This window comes from Spermophilus citellus, assembly GCF_964194105.1.
Source record: "Spermophilus citellus genome assembly, chromosome: 2".
In the NCBI taxonomy this organism is placed as follows: domain Eukaryota; kingdom Metazoa; phylum Chordata; class Mammalia; order Rodentia; family Sciuridae; genus Spermophilus; species Spermophilus citellus.
Window position 1 is genome coordinate 240,133,293 of NC_138183.1, and position 17,169 is coordinate 240,150,461.

At 35.1% G+C, this 17,169-nt stretch overlaps 2 protein-coding genes across 2 annotated transcripts in view; both read left to right on the forward strand.

Annotated features, from left to right (window-relative positions):
- The window catches only part of LOC308638592 (olfactory receptor 4C11-like), a gene marked incomplete at both ends in the record, with an annotated part of 413,029 nt that overhangs the window by 389,122 nt on the left and 6,738 nt on the right, over nt 1-17,169 (forward strand). The window lies entirely within an intron of this gene.
- LOC308638915 (olfactory receptor 4C15-like) lies at nt 5,971-6,906 on the forward strand (the record flags this gene model as incomplete). The annotated part of the gene is made up of 1 exon (XM_081276859.1): nt 5,971-6,906. The coding sequence occupies one exon, from the start codon at nt 5,971-5,973 to the stop codon at nt 6,904-6,906; it is 936 nt and encodes a 311-aa protein (XP_081132985.1).

Here is a 17,169-nt window from a genome sequence, read left to right on the forward strand (position 1 = left end):
CCCAATCAATAAGTGGGCCAAGGACCTGAGCAGACACTTCACAGAAGATGCTATACAATAAAAAAATGTATGAAAAAATGTAATTACAGAAATGCAAATCAAAACTATTCTAATATTTCATCTCACTTCAGTCAGAATGGCAGCTCTTATGAAGACGGACAACAATAAGTGCTGGCAAGAATGTGGGGGAAAAAGTACACTCATACATTGCTGATGGGACTTCAAATTGGTGCAGCCAATATGGAAAGCAGTATGGAGATTTCTTGGAAAATTGGGAATGGAACCACCATTTGACCCAGCTATCCCTCTCCTTGGCCTATACCCAAAGGTCTTAAAAACAGCATAGTATAGGGACACAGCCACGTCAATGTATATAGCAGCACAATTCACAATAGCTAAACTGTGGAACCAACCTAGATGTCCTTCAGTAGATGAACAGATTAAAAAATGTGACATATATACAAAATGATATGTTATTCAGCAATAAAAGACAATAAAATCTTGGCATTTTCAGGTAAATGAATGGAATTAGAGATGATAATGCCTAGTGAAGTTAGCCAATCCCCAAAACCAAAGGCCAAATGTTTTCTCTGATATAAGGAGGGTGGTTCATAGTGGGATAGGGAGAGGGAGCATGGGAGGAATAGATGAACTCTAGATAAGGTAGAGGAGAGGATGGAGAAAGGAGGGGGCATGGGGTTAGAAATGATGGTGGAATGTGATGAAAATTATTATCAAAATTACATTTATGAAGACACCAATCAGAGTGAATATACTTTGTATACAACCAGAGATATGAAAAATTGTGCTCTATATGTGTAATAAGAATTTCAATACATTCTGCTGTCATATGTAAATAAAACATAATTTAAAAAGGAAATATTAATCTACCTAAAGTCAACAATTATTGTAATACAGAGAACATAAATACCCCACATTCATAAAACAACAGATCATAGATATTAAAATCTGTAACTAAACATCTAACTTGAAGTATAATTTATGCAAATTGACCTAAGGTAGGTGTACAGAACATTACATACAAAACAGGAGAATATATATTCTTATCAAGTGCACAAAGGTATATTTTCCAGGATAAATTCAATGTTAGACCATATTACAAGTTTAAACAAACTCAAGAAAGTTAAATAATATCATGCATCTTTTCTGATGATAATGGTCAATGATAACAAAGAATTCAAAGAATTTACAAATAAGTGAAAATTAAAAGGCCCTTAAATAACTAATGAACCAATAAACAAATTAAAAACCAAGTTAAAAGATGTCACTCAGATTTGGAAGCATATTTCAGTGTTAGAGCTTGTGCATAGCATGTGCAAGGACCTAGATTTAATCCATAGAATCCCACAAAAAACTATTTTCATACAAACAGAAATGGAGATGCAACAAATCAAAACAGATGAAATGCAGTAAAATCAGTTTCAAGAGGAAAGACTATAGCAATAAAAACATAATCAGAACAGGGGGGGAAATAATACTGCTTTCCAGGAATGCAGTGATTATGGTCCGACTCCTTCAAGGGAACATGCTGTCAGGTGGCTGGTAATTCTGTACTTACACCATAAAAGTGAAGCCAGTTTCACATGACCAGGAAATAAATCATCACTCACAAGCATACTCTGATCCTCAGATTTAATTTCTAAGTATTTGAAAATTAACACAGAAAATATGCCATTCTTAATAAGCACTCATTGTTAAAAAGTTGTTAAATGTACCATATACCCCTAGATATAATGTTCTATTTCTAAACATGAAGGAAAGTAAAAATATCTTCAAACCCAGAATCAATATTTAAAAAAAAAAGAGGAAGAAGAACAAACTGAAAACTTGCCAACAAATAAAGTACTCTAATTGCTCAGGCACTTAAGCATTTTGCAAACAAATTCTATGGAAAATTGTATTGCCACATGAATGGCAAGTATACAAACCCTGGGGAAAAGCAATTCTACCTCTCACCAAAACCTCTTTAAAATCAGCTGGAAATCTAAGAGGACACTTTGTTATTTCTCTTTTCCATTAGACCATGTTGAAGGCTACACTTGAGAGGTGGTGGAAACATTCACCATCTGGACTACAAGAGATGCTCTTCCTCTCTCTTTTAGATGTAGAAGGAAGAGTTGCATGTAAACATTGCATTTTGGCCTCCACCAAATAGACTTTTCCATAGACAATAGGAGGTTATCATCACTATAATTTTAAAGGAATTGATAAATGGTGAGATTTATAATTCAAATATTTGTATTTTGAGAAAATGGTTTTAAATTGTCATATAAGATTTAAAAGTGCTGGTGTTGTAGTTGGGCTAGTGTGTTTAATGCCATGCATGGATCTATCAATGACAGGTGAGTATACCTGGCTAGTTTCAAAACCTTTCTAATTTCCAGACTCCTCATCTTTAAGAGGATTAAAAATACTACTAAGCTCTAAATATATAGAAACAAATAAAATACATGTGGAGCCTATTAGACACCAGTTGATTAAATAATAAGTGCTCAATAGACAGCAGCTATGATAACAGAGTGAATCACTTTTTATTTAGGAGCACGGGATTACTCCAAATCTCATGAAACTAGAATTATGTCCAGCTTTGCATTTTCAAGATAAATCTACGTAGTTTAGAAATACAACTAATTCATGCTATTGTCTTAGTTCTCCAGTAACATTTTACTTACACTATAAAAAAAGGGTCTCATTTACCATACATCTCCTAACACCTTTTTTCCTGATGTCTTACATTAAAATGTAGGATATTCTGAAGATGTATAAAACAGACTGGTGTTGGAGCATGGGAAATTTAAGCCCTTCTGCGACATTTACAGTTTTGGAGGGAATCTAAAGTACCATTTCTAAAACCACACACTAATGAATGTACCTGGAAGGACATTGTAGGTAAGGAAAAGTGACTCATGCCACAGAATAAATGTGTCCATTTAATTTTCTCTATGAACATTTGATGTCAAACAGTGTTATGTGCCTGCCTCAGAATTGTTTTAAAAGTCTTAAATCCTTGAAGAGCTGAACTACTGTGTTGCTCATTATGGTGAGCTTTTCTTTTAAAATGTGCTAAAGCATAAAGATAACAGCAAAGAAGTCTCAAACTGCCACCCGCAAGGGCAAAGGTGCAAAGAAAAAAAAGTATTTTTTGCTTATTGTTTTTAATTTCCCAAAATAGTAAGAGCATAAAAGTTGAAACAATTAGGGAAATCAGCAGAGTCAGATAGAGAGGACAGAAAGACCGACGAAATCTGAAGAAAGCCCCAAAGTCAGGGAGAGGAGAGTTTTAGCTACATAATTAAGGCATACATAATATACTGTTGCAGATAAAACACAATTTCCAGTTAAAACTACTGTGAATTTAAGAAGCATATCAGGGAGGGTAATAAATAATGGAGTATTTCTCAAAACCTTTATTTGTAATAGCAATATTTATCTTAAAAATATATGTAAATTTAACTTACATGTACAAACAAATGCATTTAAAATTAACCATTCAAAATATGGTAATAAGAACTACTGATAATGACAACTGATTTAATTTTTCTGCTCACTTTTTGAGTATATAGACATTCCTTTAAAATAATGCTGAAGTAAATATTTCGCATCTTGATTTTGATCTTTAATGTGCAAAGCATGCTCAAAATAATGTCTCTTTGCCTCTCATGAGTCAGGGAGTTTGAGCAAGGGCTATTGTCACTACTTTATGGGACAGGGGGCTGAGACATAATTGTTGAATGACAAAGGATAATTAAATATAGAAGTTTTTATGGCAAATCCTGAACATTTTTCTTCTTTCTAAATAACTTTTTGTATTGAAGTAAATTTAGATAATAAAAAAAGTAGCCAAGATAGTATAAAGAATTCTTGAACATTCCTCAGTACCAATACTATCATCTTGCATTACAATGAGCAATTTGTCAAAACTATGTTTTAACAAAACACACTTGTATTCAGTATTTATTTTTCACTACTGGCTTTTCTGTTTCAGGTTTCAATACAGAATAACATATAATATTTAGAACAATTATCCATTACGTGATATAGAACCCTAAATTTTGTCACCATAAACCAAAAGGACACTTTGCTTTTCATCGTCGAAAGTTTTTAACAATTTGGAAGTTCTTTGAACAAAGAAAAGGTTGTTTTGCTAATAATTAATGAATATTTTAATGCTAAAATAGTCTTAAAATTTGCTAGTTAAAGAAGTTGTAAGCATAAAATTGATTATTCATTTAATATAGGGATTTGGTCTTTTGTAACTCAATCAATTTTTTTTCTTACAACAAAGCTGCATGAAATAGCACTGTGAGAATATATAGGGTGTGAGGGCCATAAAAATTATTTAAGGCATTATTAAGGACATTTAAAATGTAGTGAATATATTTCTGTGTCTCTTACTGCATTATTGTTTTCCTGCCCATGTTCTTATCTAAGTCTCATAGAATCTCACCACAAACTTATTATACCCATTATAAGTGAAACCTGAGGCTTTGAGAATTTTACGAATTTTGAAGTAAATGTTTAATGCAAAACAAGTAAAAAAACTTGAATTTGAGTTCAAATTTGCAAGAATCTGGAGCTGGTATTCTTATTTATTTCATTTTATTCTCTTTCCTGCTTCAGCTCTGGGCTAAGCAGACCACTACTGTAAATATATGTTGATTTTAACTTTAAATAAATGGCTGCTGTCTGGTCCAATGATCTTGTAGGTTTGGTTGACATTCCTGTTCTTTTGGTGACAATTTTTAACTGAATATGGAGTGTATAGTACAGGAAGCATTTACAGATGTCTAAATCATTGGGTAATAATGAAAATAGTTGTTTTAAAGTACGATAAAGTATAAATTCTAACATACTCAGTTGAATATTTTTAAATCTCATTGACATTTTAGTGACATTTCTGGTAACTGTCATTCATAAAAATCAACTCATTTCTAAAACACTAACTCTATAATTCTTTCACTCACCTATTTAACAGGTATATGCTTATGCATACATGTACACATATATACACAAGCTACTGGACATATTATTAGACATATCAGTTACATGTGCAGGTGAGAACACAGTCACCCTTCAAGACTGTGTAAAATTGAAAATTAAATCAAAATCAGTAATCATTATCCAGGTGAAACATGAATTCAACTTCTGATTCCACATCATATTTTTCTTCCTTCATCAAGATGCCTCTTTCACACATGAACAAAGGAATGAGAGGTGTTAACTTTTAGAGGGTAGATGGAGCCTCTAGAAAGGTCACCCCTACTTTGAGGTCCTTGCTATAAATAAAAAATCCCCACCTCTTTCCATGTTGATTCTATACAAGAGCTTGCATGGGACATGGAGGTTATGTGTTAAAATCCCATATGTAGTAACATTGTTGACTTGAACTTAAAGTCTTTAAGAATGAACCTTTCATAAATGACATAAGATAAATAAGACCCAGCACAGATAACTTCCATCAGTGAGTTCAGAACAATTGCTTTTCTTGCATTATTTTATTTACTCTTCCAGACGGCACTGATATTTTTTATTTTTATAAACATTTCAAAATGATGAGTAATAAAAAAAACCCACATAGTCTGTACTTTTATATGTGCTAAGTGTAGAGTTAAGTTCCTTTGCATAGGTATTTCTCTTTTATAAAAAGGAGTTAATTCACTTAAAGGTCCAATTCAGTACATAGGTTTAAAGAAATATTTGAAGAGTAGCCATGGTTTTCGATGGCGTCTTAACTGCCTGCTATTTCTTCTCTTGTATCTAAGGCAGTCTTCTGATGAGGGATGGCATCAACTAACCCCAGCTCCTGTTCCATGCTATGCTGGAACACTTCTCAGTAATTCACTTCAGGAAGCCACCACTGCTTAATCAAAGCTGGCAATTGAGATTAAAAACTACTTCTCATCTATACGGCAACTGTCACCCATATTGATGACCTTTTCCTTCAAAGTTATGCCAAACCAAAGTATTGTAACTGAGTTTGTGCTCTTAGGGCTTTCACAGAATCCAAATGTTCAGAAAATAATATTCACAGTATTTTTGTTTATTTATATCGCAACTGTTGGGGGCAACATGCTGATTGTAGTGACCATCCTATGCAGCCCTGCACTGCTGGGCTCCCCCATGTACTTCTTCTTGGCATTCCTGTCCTTCCTCGATGCCTGCTTCTCCTCAGTTATTGCCCCCAAAACAATTGCAGACTCCCTCCAGAAGAGGAAAACCATCTCCTTTGAAGGCTGCTTGCTGCAGATCTTCGCTGAGCACTTCCTTGCTGGGGCAGAGGTGATTGTCCTCATATCCATGGCCTACGACCGCTATGTGGCCATTTGCAAGCCCTTGCACTACTCTGCCATCATGAACTGGAGGCTCTGTGGCATTCTGGTGGGGGTGGCATGGACAGGGGGCTTCTTGCATTCCATCATACAGATTCTCTTTACTTTCCAGCTGCCATTTTGTGGCCCCAATATCATCGATCACATCATGTGTGACTTGTACCCGTTACTGAAGCTGGCCTGCACTGACACTCACATCTTTCGCCTTTTGGTGATTGCCAACAGTGGGTCTATCTGTATTATCATATTTTCCATGCTTCTTGTCTCCTATGGTGTCATCTTTTACTCTCTGAGGAACATTAGTTCTGAAGGGCGTCAGAAAGCTCTGTCCACCTGTGGATCTCACATTGCTGTTGTGGTTTTGTTCTTTGTCCCATGCATATTTATGTATGCACGGCCTCCATCTGCCTTCTCCTTTGACAAAATTGTGGCAATATTTTGCACCATGCTAACTCCCCTGCTCAATCCTTTGATTTACACTTTTAGGAATAAGGACATGAAAAATGCCATAAGAAAAATGTGGAAGAGATTGGTGGCATTTTCTGATGAAAAATAAAGCATTAAACTTTTTAAATATTTAAAGCTAAGTGCAAAGAAGTCACTACTGTCTCAGAAAAAATATTTTGTGTGGATTGATGTCATATAACTCCAGAAAATGCATGGGGTGGGGGCTGTCAGGAAATAACATGTCTACATTCAGATTGCTCAGTTGAAACTCTGAGTTCCAACTCAGTATCCTCATGTGTAAATTAAAAAGAGTTGAATTTTATGCTTACATAGAATGTAGTAATCAAAGAAGAAAAGAATGAAAAGATAAGTTACCCATCAATATGTTTGCCATTAACCCAATATTTTGAAAAACCTTGTGGAGGGAAGGAAAGTTTCATAAGAAACAGAAATTTAAAAGATTTCAAGTAAAACAAATGCTTATATTTAGGGCGAATAATCTCAGCAACTGAGAAAAAATAATCAACACCCAGCAAAGATAGAGAGCCAACTATTTCCAGAACCTTAACTATATGTCTCCCTAGATCACAGGATTTCCTTATTCAATAATTCCATTATCATCTTCTACAGAAGCTGAGTCACTTCTTGGATTCTGGGACATACTATCTGATTGTACAGTCCTGCTCAGGGATGAATTTTTCTTGGGTCCAGGTGACTACCTCTTACCTATCAGCTTGGGAGAAGAAGAGAAGGCAAAGTTCATAAGAGAGTCATCAATGAACATCACTTCTGTGTATAAAAAAAAAAAAGGGGGAAATTCTTGACAAACCATGTTATTAGCAAAGCCAATTCCAAACCTGGCATTAGAATAACTAATGTTTTTCCTCCTAAAGAAGATAATAGAAGTCAAGGTCATCTGAAAGTAATAAGAATTACTTTTCAATTTACTTAGTGATTTGAATTTTTTACCCAAGTAAAAATAGTTGTATTGGAACAATAATCAAGATAGAGATTATTCAAATTTAGACACATTACATGTCATTACCATAGCTAAACATTGTTAGTCTAAGGTTCCTTAGAATCTTATGGAATAAACTCATTTAAACAGCTTATCCTAGAACATCAACATTAATAATAAAATATCTATTATACAAAATCAAAGTATTGTCACTGAGTTTGTGGAAGAAAATATTAAATAATATTCTTTTTAGCCTTTCCTTCATATTTCATGATAGTCCTAAAGTAGACAAGTACATGATGCTAGTTTCAGAATAGGTAGGGCAGAAGAAGGATTTCATCACTGTCTCTTGGGCAAGGGAATGAGTGATTAACACCAGAGTCTAAACCAGCATCAAGACAAAGCATGTTCTCTACAGCAGACCAAGGGTCCCCAAAGGCATGGGCATGGCAGGGTATTTTCCTTGATTTTGGTACTGGGGATTGAACTGAACCACATCCCTAGTTCTATTATATTTTTTCTTTTGAGACAGGATCTCACTTAGTTGCTTAGGACCTCTTTTATGCTCCTGCCTCAGCCTCCTGAACTGAGATTACAAGTGAACGCCACCAGGACCATCCAGGATCCAAATTCTTGACAACTAGATCAAAGAGCTGAGTGAGTTTCAAGAGGTTAGGAAGCAGATAAAAGGGTTTACTAAAAGCAAAAGCACCCTGTGGGAGCACAATATTCCCTTTGACTCCTTTCATTGGGGTCCCCCTCACTGACTCTTTTCAGGCACACATTCAAGACACATTCATTGGAACTACTAGTTTTCCAACCCTATAAGTTTAAGAAAAGTTCTACAGATATCCTATTAATATAAGACCTTTAGACATGTAATTATGAGATTGGAATTCTTAAATCAGGTCTATTACTAAGTAACTGTGGGACCCTGGGTGAGTAATTTCAGTACTGGGTCTTAATTTCTCATCTTGAAGATGGACTAATGAGAATATACAAATACTTTTCTGTACACATCTGAATCAAAGGTTTTCTTTTTTCTTTTCATAAGTTGTATCTTTTAGACTTATATATAAATCTCTTAAAGATATGTCTTCATGCTCCCTTTTAATTGATGAGGAAGCCGTGTCTCAAATATTTTATGTGACACATCATAAATCCTTCTAGATATTTTTTCCAGCACATCAGTTAATGCAAGACAGGTGTTGGGGTATGATGTTCTCTGGTGTTGGGGTATGATGTTCTTACACCTTAGGTTTGCTGGCTGACTTTATGCTCTTCAGCAAAATCATAATGCAACCTAATCATGCTATTTACCTGCCCTAATCCCTGTCTCCCTCCTCTCTTCTCTCACCATACTCTGGACCTCTCCCTGCATCCTCATTGCAGACACCTAGCCAGGCAATGGCATACTTAGCACGTCTGTGCTGGTAGAAACGTGGTCTTCAAAACAGGCAAGTGATTTTGTAACGTAATCTTTCCATCTTCAACACCTTGTCAGATACAGCTCTTCCCTGTGAGTGGAAAAGCACATATCTTTAAAAGTAAAATGAATATCCTCCATGCAAGTATCAATAATGTCTTCCCCACTTAATTCTTATCTTCTCTACATCATTTATAAACATAAACCAGATGTGAAGAAATGTGAGAAATTAACATTAATAACATTCAAATAAACACTTTTATATTACCAGCTGAATTTTACAAAGTAGGAAATTGAAAATTAAAGAACTTAAGACAGTTGCTTAGACTCGCATGGCAGGTAATTAGTGGAACTAGGATTCAGACCCACCACAGAGATAGCATGAAACTGGCTTAAAAGACTTTCTTGCATCTAAAAGAGATGAACTTAGGCAAATTATATGGAGAGGAGAACAGTTTACACACCTTCAACTCGGAGTATGTTGGAGTTTAACTCACTGAGCCTAAGGCCCGATTTTGCCCTTGTTTTGTCTCAGCAAGGTATTCTACTGGATGTCCTTCATGTTTGAGTTGGAGGGTGTGGTTTCCTTGGGGGTCCTGAAGGTACAAGCCTGCCTTAAGTATCTGCAAACTTATAGGAATTAATATAAATAGTCAATGCAAAAAGTGAACAATATTTAACTCATATAATTCCAAAAGAGAAAATATGAGGAGAGAGCGAATTTTAGAGGCCTTTCTTTCTCAGAGTACAAGAATAGTTTCTTCCACCCAGGGATGCCTCACTACTGAGCTGCATCCCCACCTCTTTTTTATTATTTTTTATTTAGGGACAAGGTCTTGCTAAGATGCTTAGGGAGCCACTAAGTTGCTGAGGCTAGCTTTGAACTTGCCATCCTCCTGCCTCAGCCTCCCAAAGCCTAGGATTGTAGGCATGTACCACCTTGCCTGGCTCTTCTGTAGCATTTTCATAAAATAAATGTAAAACATCTCCTGGTTTTCCTGTCCCTTTCCCCACTCTAAGATAGACCATGTCGTTTCATCTCCCTGCTCTTTTCTGGAGGAAGCTTGTGAAGTATGCTCACATGCCAAGTCCCCTCTCTACATAAACTACCCACAACCTATACTTGCTTATGAGAGAAAGTGTTGATAATAAGTAAAATACAGTTTGAGTACTTTCCCCTGGCTTTATAAGATCTTCATTCCAAATAAATTAGATTGGAACATATGAAATGTACTTTAATGACAGTCATTTAAAAGAGGCAAGATTTTCAAGATTTTTAAAATATTTTCTTCATGTTTCTTCTTCAAGACTGAGCTGATTTCTGATGGCATCTATCTCAGTGTGTCTTCCAGAAAGGTGGAGCTCCTGGGGGCAGGAAGTTCCATCCATGGAGAGTAGGTGGCCCTGGGTTTCTAAGGCATCTCTGGCCTCAGCATGAATCTTCACTGTCCCTCCTACTCCTCTCTGTTCTCAGGGTTAAGATTCAACTTCACCATGACTTGGGGGCCAGCCTGTAGAACTTTTGATCTTGGTGGAGCGGTGTCTCCTCACCTCCTGTGCAGAGTATATGATCAGAGTAAGGCTTCTGTGACCAGGTATGTGATAGGATTCCACTACACCCTTGGGGTTCAGGACCCTTGGTGATCCTTGCTTATGATCACAAGCACATTCTCTCCGATTTGGGGGCAAGAGTTATTGCAGTGGGTCAGGAAGAGAGAGGTTAACCTCTGATGCAGTCTTGGTTCAACCTACCCCACTTATATTACTGTTCACCTCCCCTCTCTATATCTTTCTGTATCCCACCCCTTCACTCTCCTGAGGTCTGTTAATTTTACTCTCTCCTGTAATGATTCATTGACTCTTTCATTCCTTTCTTGCCATTATTCATTAGATATTTCATTTGCTGCCTTTGATAATTGTCTCATCATGCAACTTGCAGATCTTAATTTTGGGGTCTAGACAGGAAATTAAGGTGTTTACTGTCAACTGTTTCTAACTGTTCAGGATTTCTCTTTTTTTATAATTTAATATACATGGATGTTTATGATTTGATGTTTTATATGATATGAATGAGCGAGAGAGGGACAGTCAGAGAGAGGCTATTTAACAGCATGCTATCCCATTTGAGTTCTAGTGTGACTGTGCCTGGTTAAACTCTGCATTACAAGTCAAATGTTGTACATTAAAAAATAATCATAATAACTCATCAAATGATGCATTTTCCTAGCAAGAGAGTATGCAGGTCAAATGAAATGGTATTTGTGAGCATTTGCTTAAATTACAAGATTGCACAACAATAATAATATATAATATAGAGTTGCCTTATTCAATTCAATCAATATTTATAAAGCACATAGTAAGTAATATAGGAGCACAAGACAAAGAAGATGTTTGTTTTTCTGAAAAAAAAAATAAGAGAAGGCTTTTGGGACCAGATTTAATGTGAACATGTTAAGATATTAACAGATACAAATATAGACTAAAGAGGAAAAAATAGTGTTTTTCTTCTGTAATTATTTATAAAAAATATTGGTACAACCAAGGAAGATTGTTTGATAATAGTTACCAATAATTATGAAAATATTTCTGTTTTACTATAGCAATGCATTGGAAATTAATTTGGATGGAATTGTTAGAAATAAAGAAATGGCTATAAATGATAAGCTTATTTAAAAGATTTCTGTGAGAGTGAAAGCTTGAAAATAAACAAAAATAAGTAAAATTTGATTCTAAATTTTTGTTATTCTACAATTACTTAAAATAATAACTGAATTATTGGTACTCCTTAGCTATTGAAAAAAAAAATCTTTTAAAAAGCCAGAACAAAAATGAGGATGTACACTAATCAGAATGATTGGAGCCATATATGTAAGTTTGTAACTAATACATATGGCATGGAAATTATCTTTAGGCTGAAATTCTAAAATTAATATTTTACACTATGTCTTAAGTGATACAAAAGTTGGAAAAATTCAAAACAACTGAAAATAGTGGTAGGAGCATCTTAAGTGTGTTAGGCATTATTCAGGTTAAGAAATATAAGAGGTACTTTGATATAATACATGGAATAGTTTATCTCAAATATTATTTAAAATGTTTTGGCAGTAAAACAAATTTCAATAATTTTCTTGAATATTTCATGTGTAGAGATTGATGGTTGCAATTAACTTTTGATAACCCAAAATTTGGAAAATAATTTCTTCCTAAAGCATGATTCTAGCAAGATATTAGAGAGGTTAGGAATAATGGGTTTGACCTGGTGTCCAAGCCACAGAAGGTGTTTTCTCAGAAGTGAGTTTTCAAATGTAACATTTTGAATCATTTCAAAATACTGATCTTGAGCAACTGAGATGACATATGAATATATGCACACATGTCATATACATATGTACACATTTACATAATGAAGTGTGCATTGGAATCTCTAATTTTCATATAAAGAAAAGATTTCACTTGGAGTGCCATTTAAAAGATTTATGTATGGCCTCATCTTTTTCTTTGGTTCCTTATTCTGGTTTGGGTTTCTATTTTGCATATTTTGACTCCAGTTGAAAAATTAGACCTTATTTTGATTCACCCATTTTGTTGGAAAATCAGTTCTGATACTACTAAATCTGAATCTTATCTTTTCTGGCTCAATAGTGAACAGCCCAAAGTCTCAACAAATTTATGAATCACAGGAAATTTATAATCAGGTAATTGAGTCATGATTTAATGCTTGTGTCCCTTTATAACATACTTAAAAGGCAATGTTTCACTCACCTTTTAAAAATGCACAAGGAAATAAATCATGAATTACTATTTTAATAATAATAATAATAATAATAATAATAATTCTGCCTATAACAAAATTCAGTGTATCAATTTCTAATCTCTATGCAAATTTAATAGATTTGTGAATCATGTTGATCACTGCTCATTCATAATAATTAGTTTTATGAATGTTTTTGTCATTTAAGTAAGTTGACATTTCTCTTAGATTTGAATAGTGAATTGGTGACAGTTGTACAAAACTGTGAGAACTATAAGGTCAAATACTCATGTATGAAACAACAGATTAGAAAAAGAGAATAACTGACATAAAACAAAGACAAAAACGAATGATCCATGCAAAAAAGAGAAGAGTTTCTCAAAAGTTAGATCCCTTGTGTTTTAGTCAGCTTTTTTGCTTTTGTGACCAAAAGACCTGACAAGAACAATTTTAGAGAAGTGAAATGTTATTTGGGGGCTCACAGTTTCAGAGGTCTCAGTTCATAGATGACCAACTCCATCCTTTGGGGTTTGAGATGAAGTAGAACATCATGATAGTAGAGTGTCACAGAGAAAGGAAAATCAGAATTTGGCCTACAGGAAGTAGGCTCACAAAATATATACAGCTCACAAAAATATTTCAGCTCACAAAATATATACCCCAAAGTCATGTCCTCAATGACCCACTTCCTCTAAATAACATGCCTACCTGTCTACAGTCACCACTCAGGTAATCGCTTTAAGGAGATTAATGCACTGATTAGGTTAAGGCTCTCATAATGCCATTATTTCACCTTCACGCTTTCTCACATTTGTCTCACACATGAGCTTTTGAGAGAAACTCATATCAAAACCATAACACTAAAGCTGGAATTACAGAGCAACCTATGCCAAGGAAACAACCTTTTTCATTAAATATCGTATAGATTCCTAGTGCAAAAATTATTTCACTTATTTATAGATAAGACCTTCCAGCCATCTAGCAGACACAGTTCTGTGTTAGAATATTTCAGTCTGTGGCTCCTTGAGTCTATAGCCAACAATGCCCTTCCTTTAAATTCCACATTTATTAAGCAGACTTGGATAGTAATCAAGTTTCCTTTACAGAATTTCCTCCCTGAAGAGAATGATATTGATCAGTGACTGATATAAGTACTCTGGAGCTTCTGATTTATATTTTTCAAGCATCTCATTAAAATTACACTTTCATTCAGGTAGTCTTTTTTCTTAATTGGTGAATTTATACAGAATAGTGGGTTTCATTGTTGCGTATTGGTACATGAATACAGCACACTTTGATCAATTTCATTTCCCAATACCTCCCCTTGCCCTCCCCTCCTTTCCATGACCCCTTCTTCAGCCCTTCAGGTCTCTCTTCTATTGATGATGAGTATGCACAAGAGAAGCCAATCCATGAGGGAACAGAAGATGAGTAGACGTCTGGGATTCTGTAGAATCAGAGACCCTTTCTACACTGTGAGGACTGGGCTTAACACATGGCAGATGAACCCAAATAATGTGCTTTTGAGAGGTTTTCATAGCCATGCCTCATTGGGGTTGGTGGAGTTTAGTAATAAAAGTTAGACCATTTACTGGAAAACCATTCAAACTGCAAGTCCTATACAGGGTGAGGCATCGATTTTTTGAATTATAATGAAAGGCACCAATAAGCCACTTGCCGTGCCAGCTTTGCCACCAGTTTAGCATTGTTAGATAAGCTACAGGGACTGAGAAACAGGAAAAGGCAGAGTAGTAATGCAGAGTTGATGGAGGAGAGAGAACTGTTAGCTTTGTGTTTTGGGAATTTGCTCAGGACAAATACATATGTGGAAAGTAACTGATGATGAAAATTTCTTTCATTATCTCTCATTTGAATCAGCTGAGATTTATCTTAAAACATTTTTGGATACTACAACAGAAAAGCAGTTTCATTCCATGTCATATTAAAATGGTAAAGTAAGATTGATCCCTCAATCTTATTTTAGTTCTAAATAACATGCCTCATCTGATGATCTCATATTTATATTTCTACCCTTGACATCCCTCTGGAATTCCAGATTTCCACAGTCAACTCTTTATTTGATATTCTTCTTTATATGATAGATAGACATCTTTACATGTAATGACTGATTATGTTTGGTCCAAACATAGTGTAACTGTAGCCTCCACAAGAGAGAGTCATCCTTCTAAAACCAGAAAGTCAAAGTTGAAATATCACAGCTTACACCTAACACATTAGGAAAACATATGTATCTCACTTATATTACAGGCCATAGAGTATAAGAATTCTTTCTATTTGCAGCCTTGTTCTGCTAAATCTATTTTCAGCTCAACAACCAGAGAATATTGTTAAAACTTAAGCAACATAAGAGGGACAACCTCCTTGACTAAAACCCTGCAATGGCTCAATCTCAGAGTAAAGAGAAAAGTCCTTACAATGATTTGGAATTCTGCATCTCATTGGCGTCTTAGAACACTTACACACTTGGTCTCTCACGGTTTCAGCCTTACTGGCTTCCTTGTTTTTCCTTGACTACATCAAGTAGGTGTTTACCTTGAAACATTATTTCTTCCAGATGCCTGTTCTGCTTAAAGCAGTCTTATAATAAGTTACTTGACTAGTGTCCTCAGTGACTTATGATCTTCTAGACCACATCCAGTACTTTCTTATTGTCATATTTAATACAGTTTTCCCCTCCAAAACCTGATCAGCTTATCATTTATCAAACATCTCTCTTTTCTTTTGCTGAATATCAAACCCAGGGCTTTACAAATATTGGACCAGTGTTCTACCACTCACCTATATCCCCAGTCTCCCTTGTTTCTTTTTATTAGTATTTGTTATCATCTTACTATTTAATTTACTTATTTTAATCATGGTTATCCAAGAAGATAAACATTTTTGCTTTTCTTAATTAATATATAACAGTTGTTGAGCACTTTGGACATAGTAGAAACTTTGTCCAGGATTATGGGATTATGAAACAGAAAGAGGACTTGTACATATTTTGAGTTTTATAATTACTTCTACTAATATTATATTCTAACAAATAGAGACTCGATGACACAGCTTTGAAGTACAGGAAACAGCAGGCATGGTGACATGTGGCTATAGTCCCATCACCTCAGAAGGCTGAGGTGGACTGATGACTGGAGATTAGGAGTTGGAGATCAGTATGGGCAACATAGTGAAACCACACCTCAAAAGTAAATAAATAACAAAGTTTAGGAAGTATATTTTTTGTGGTCTGAAATGCTTATGTCATGCACAATTGAAAATGCCAAATAGTTGAAGACTTTACCCATATGAGGTACAGGTGAATTGCTGGGTAAACCAGCACTGAAAAGGGTATTACTTCCAAAAAGACAAGAATTTCAGTGAAGTGACTTAAATTATGTGGTTGGTTTTCATCCTGGGAGTGTTGATTCTGGGCATGAGCAGGTGGGAAATCGGGGCTTTACACTGGAGAGGGGTCATATCTAGAACATAGGTTGGAGAAGAGACCCCAGAAGAGCTTTAGAGGAAATTTAGAAAGACACAGTTAGTACTTTTTCCCTCAATAAGATGTATGGATTGGATTGGATTTTCCCCCAAAGATACTGAAATCTAATGCCTCATACCTGTGGACACCCTATTTGCAAACCATGTATTCACAGATAATCAAGTTAAGATGAAGTTATTACACTGAATTCTAATCCAAGATAAATGTGCCCTTATAATGAGAAAAAGAATCTGGACACAGAGAGCGACATATGCACAGAGAGAATGCCAAGTGAAGATTGGGCAGAGAGATGGGGTGATGCGAGCAAAGCCAGAGACCTCCAAAGACTGAGTATCCATCAATGGTAGGAGCGAGGCACAGAACTGACCCTCCCTACTGGTTCTCGGGAAGAACCATGTAATAAAAAATAAATAACTAAATAATAGAAGGCAAAGAAATAGAACATAAAAATAAGGAGAACATACAGCTAAACTCACCTCCTTTAACAGATTAGTATAATTGATAATTTTCCATCAGTGTAGTGGTGGTAACATGGTTCTATATATTTTCCAAAACTCATATGTGTATTTAAAAATGTTGTGCTTTATTATATGTAAATAATACTTTAAGATCCTAATTTAAAAATAACAACATAAAAAATACTTTTTATTTAAATCCTCATTTCTCTTTCATTCTCTACTGTAAGCCATTTAATGGTAATGTGTGTGGATGCAGGTGTGTGGTGCTGGGCTTCAA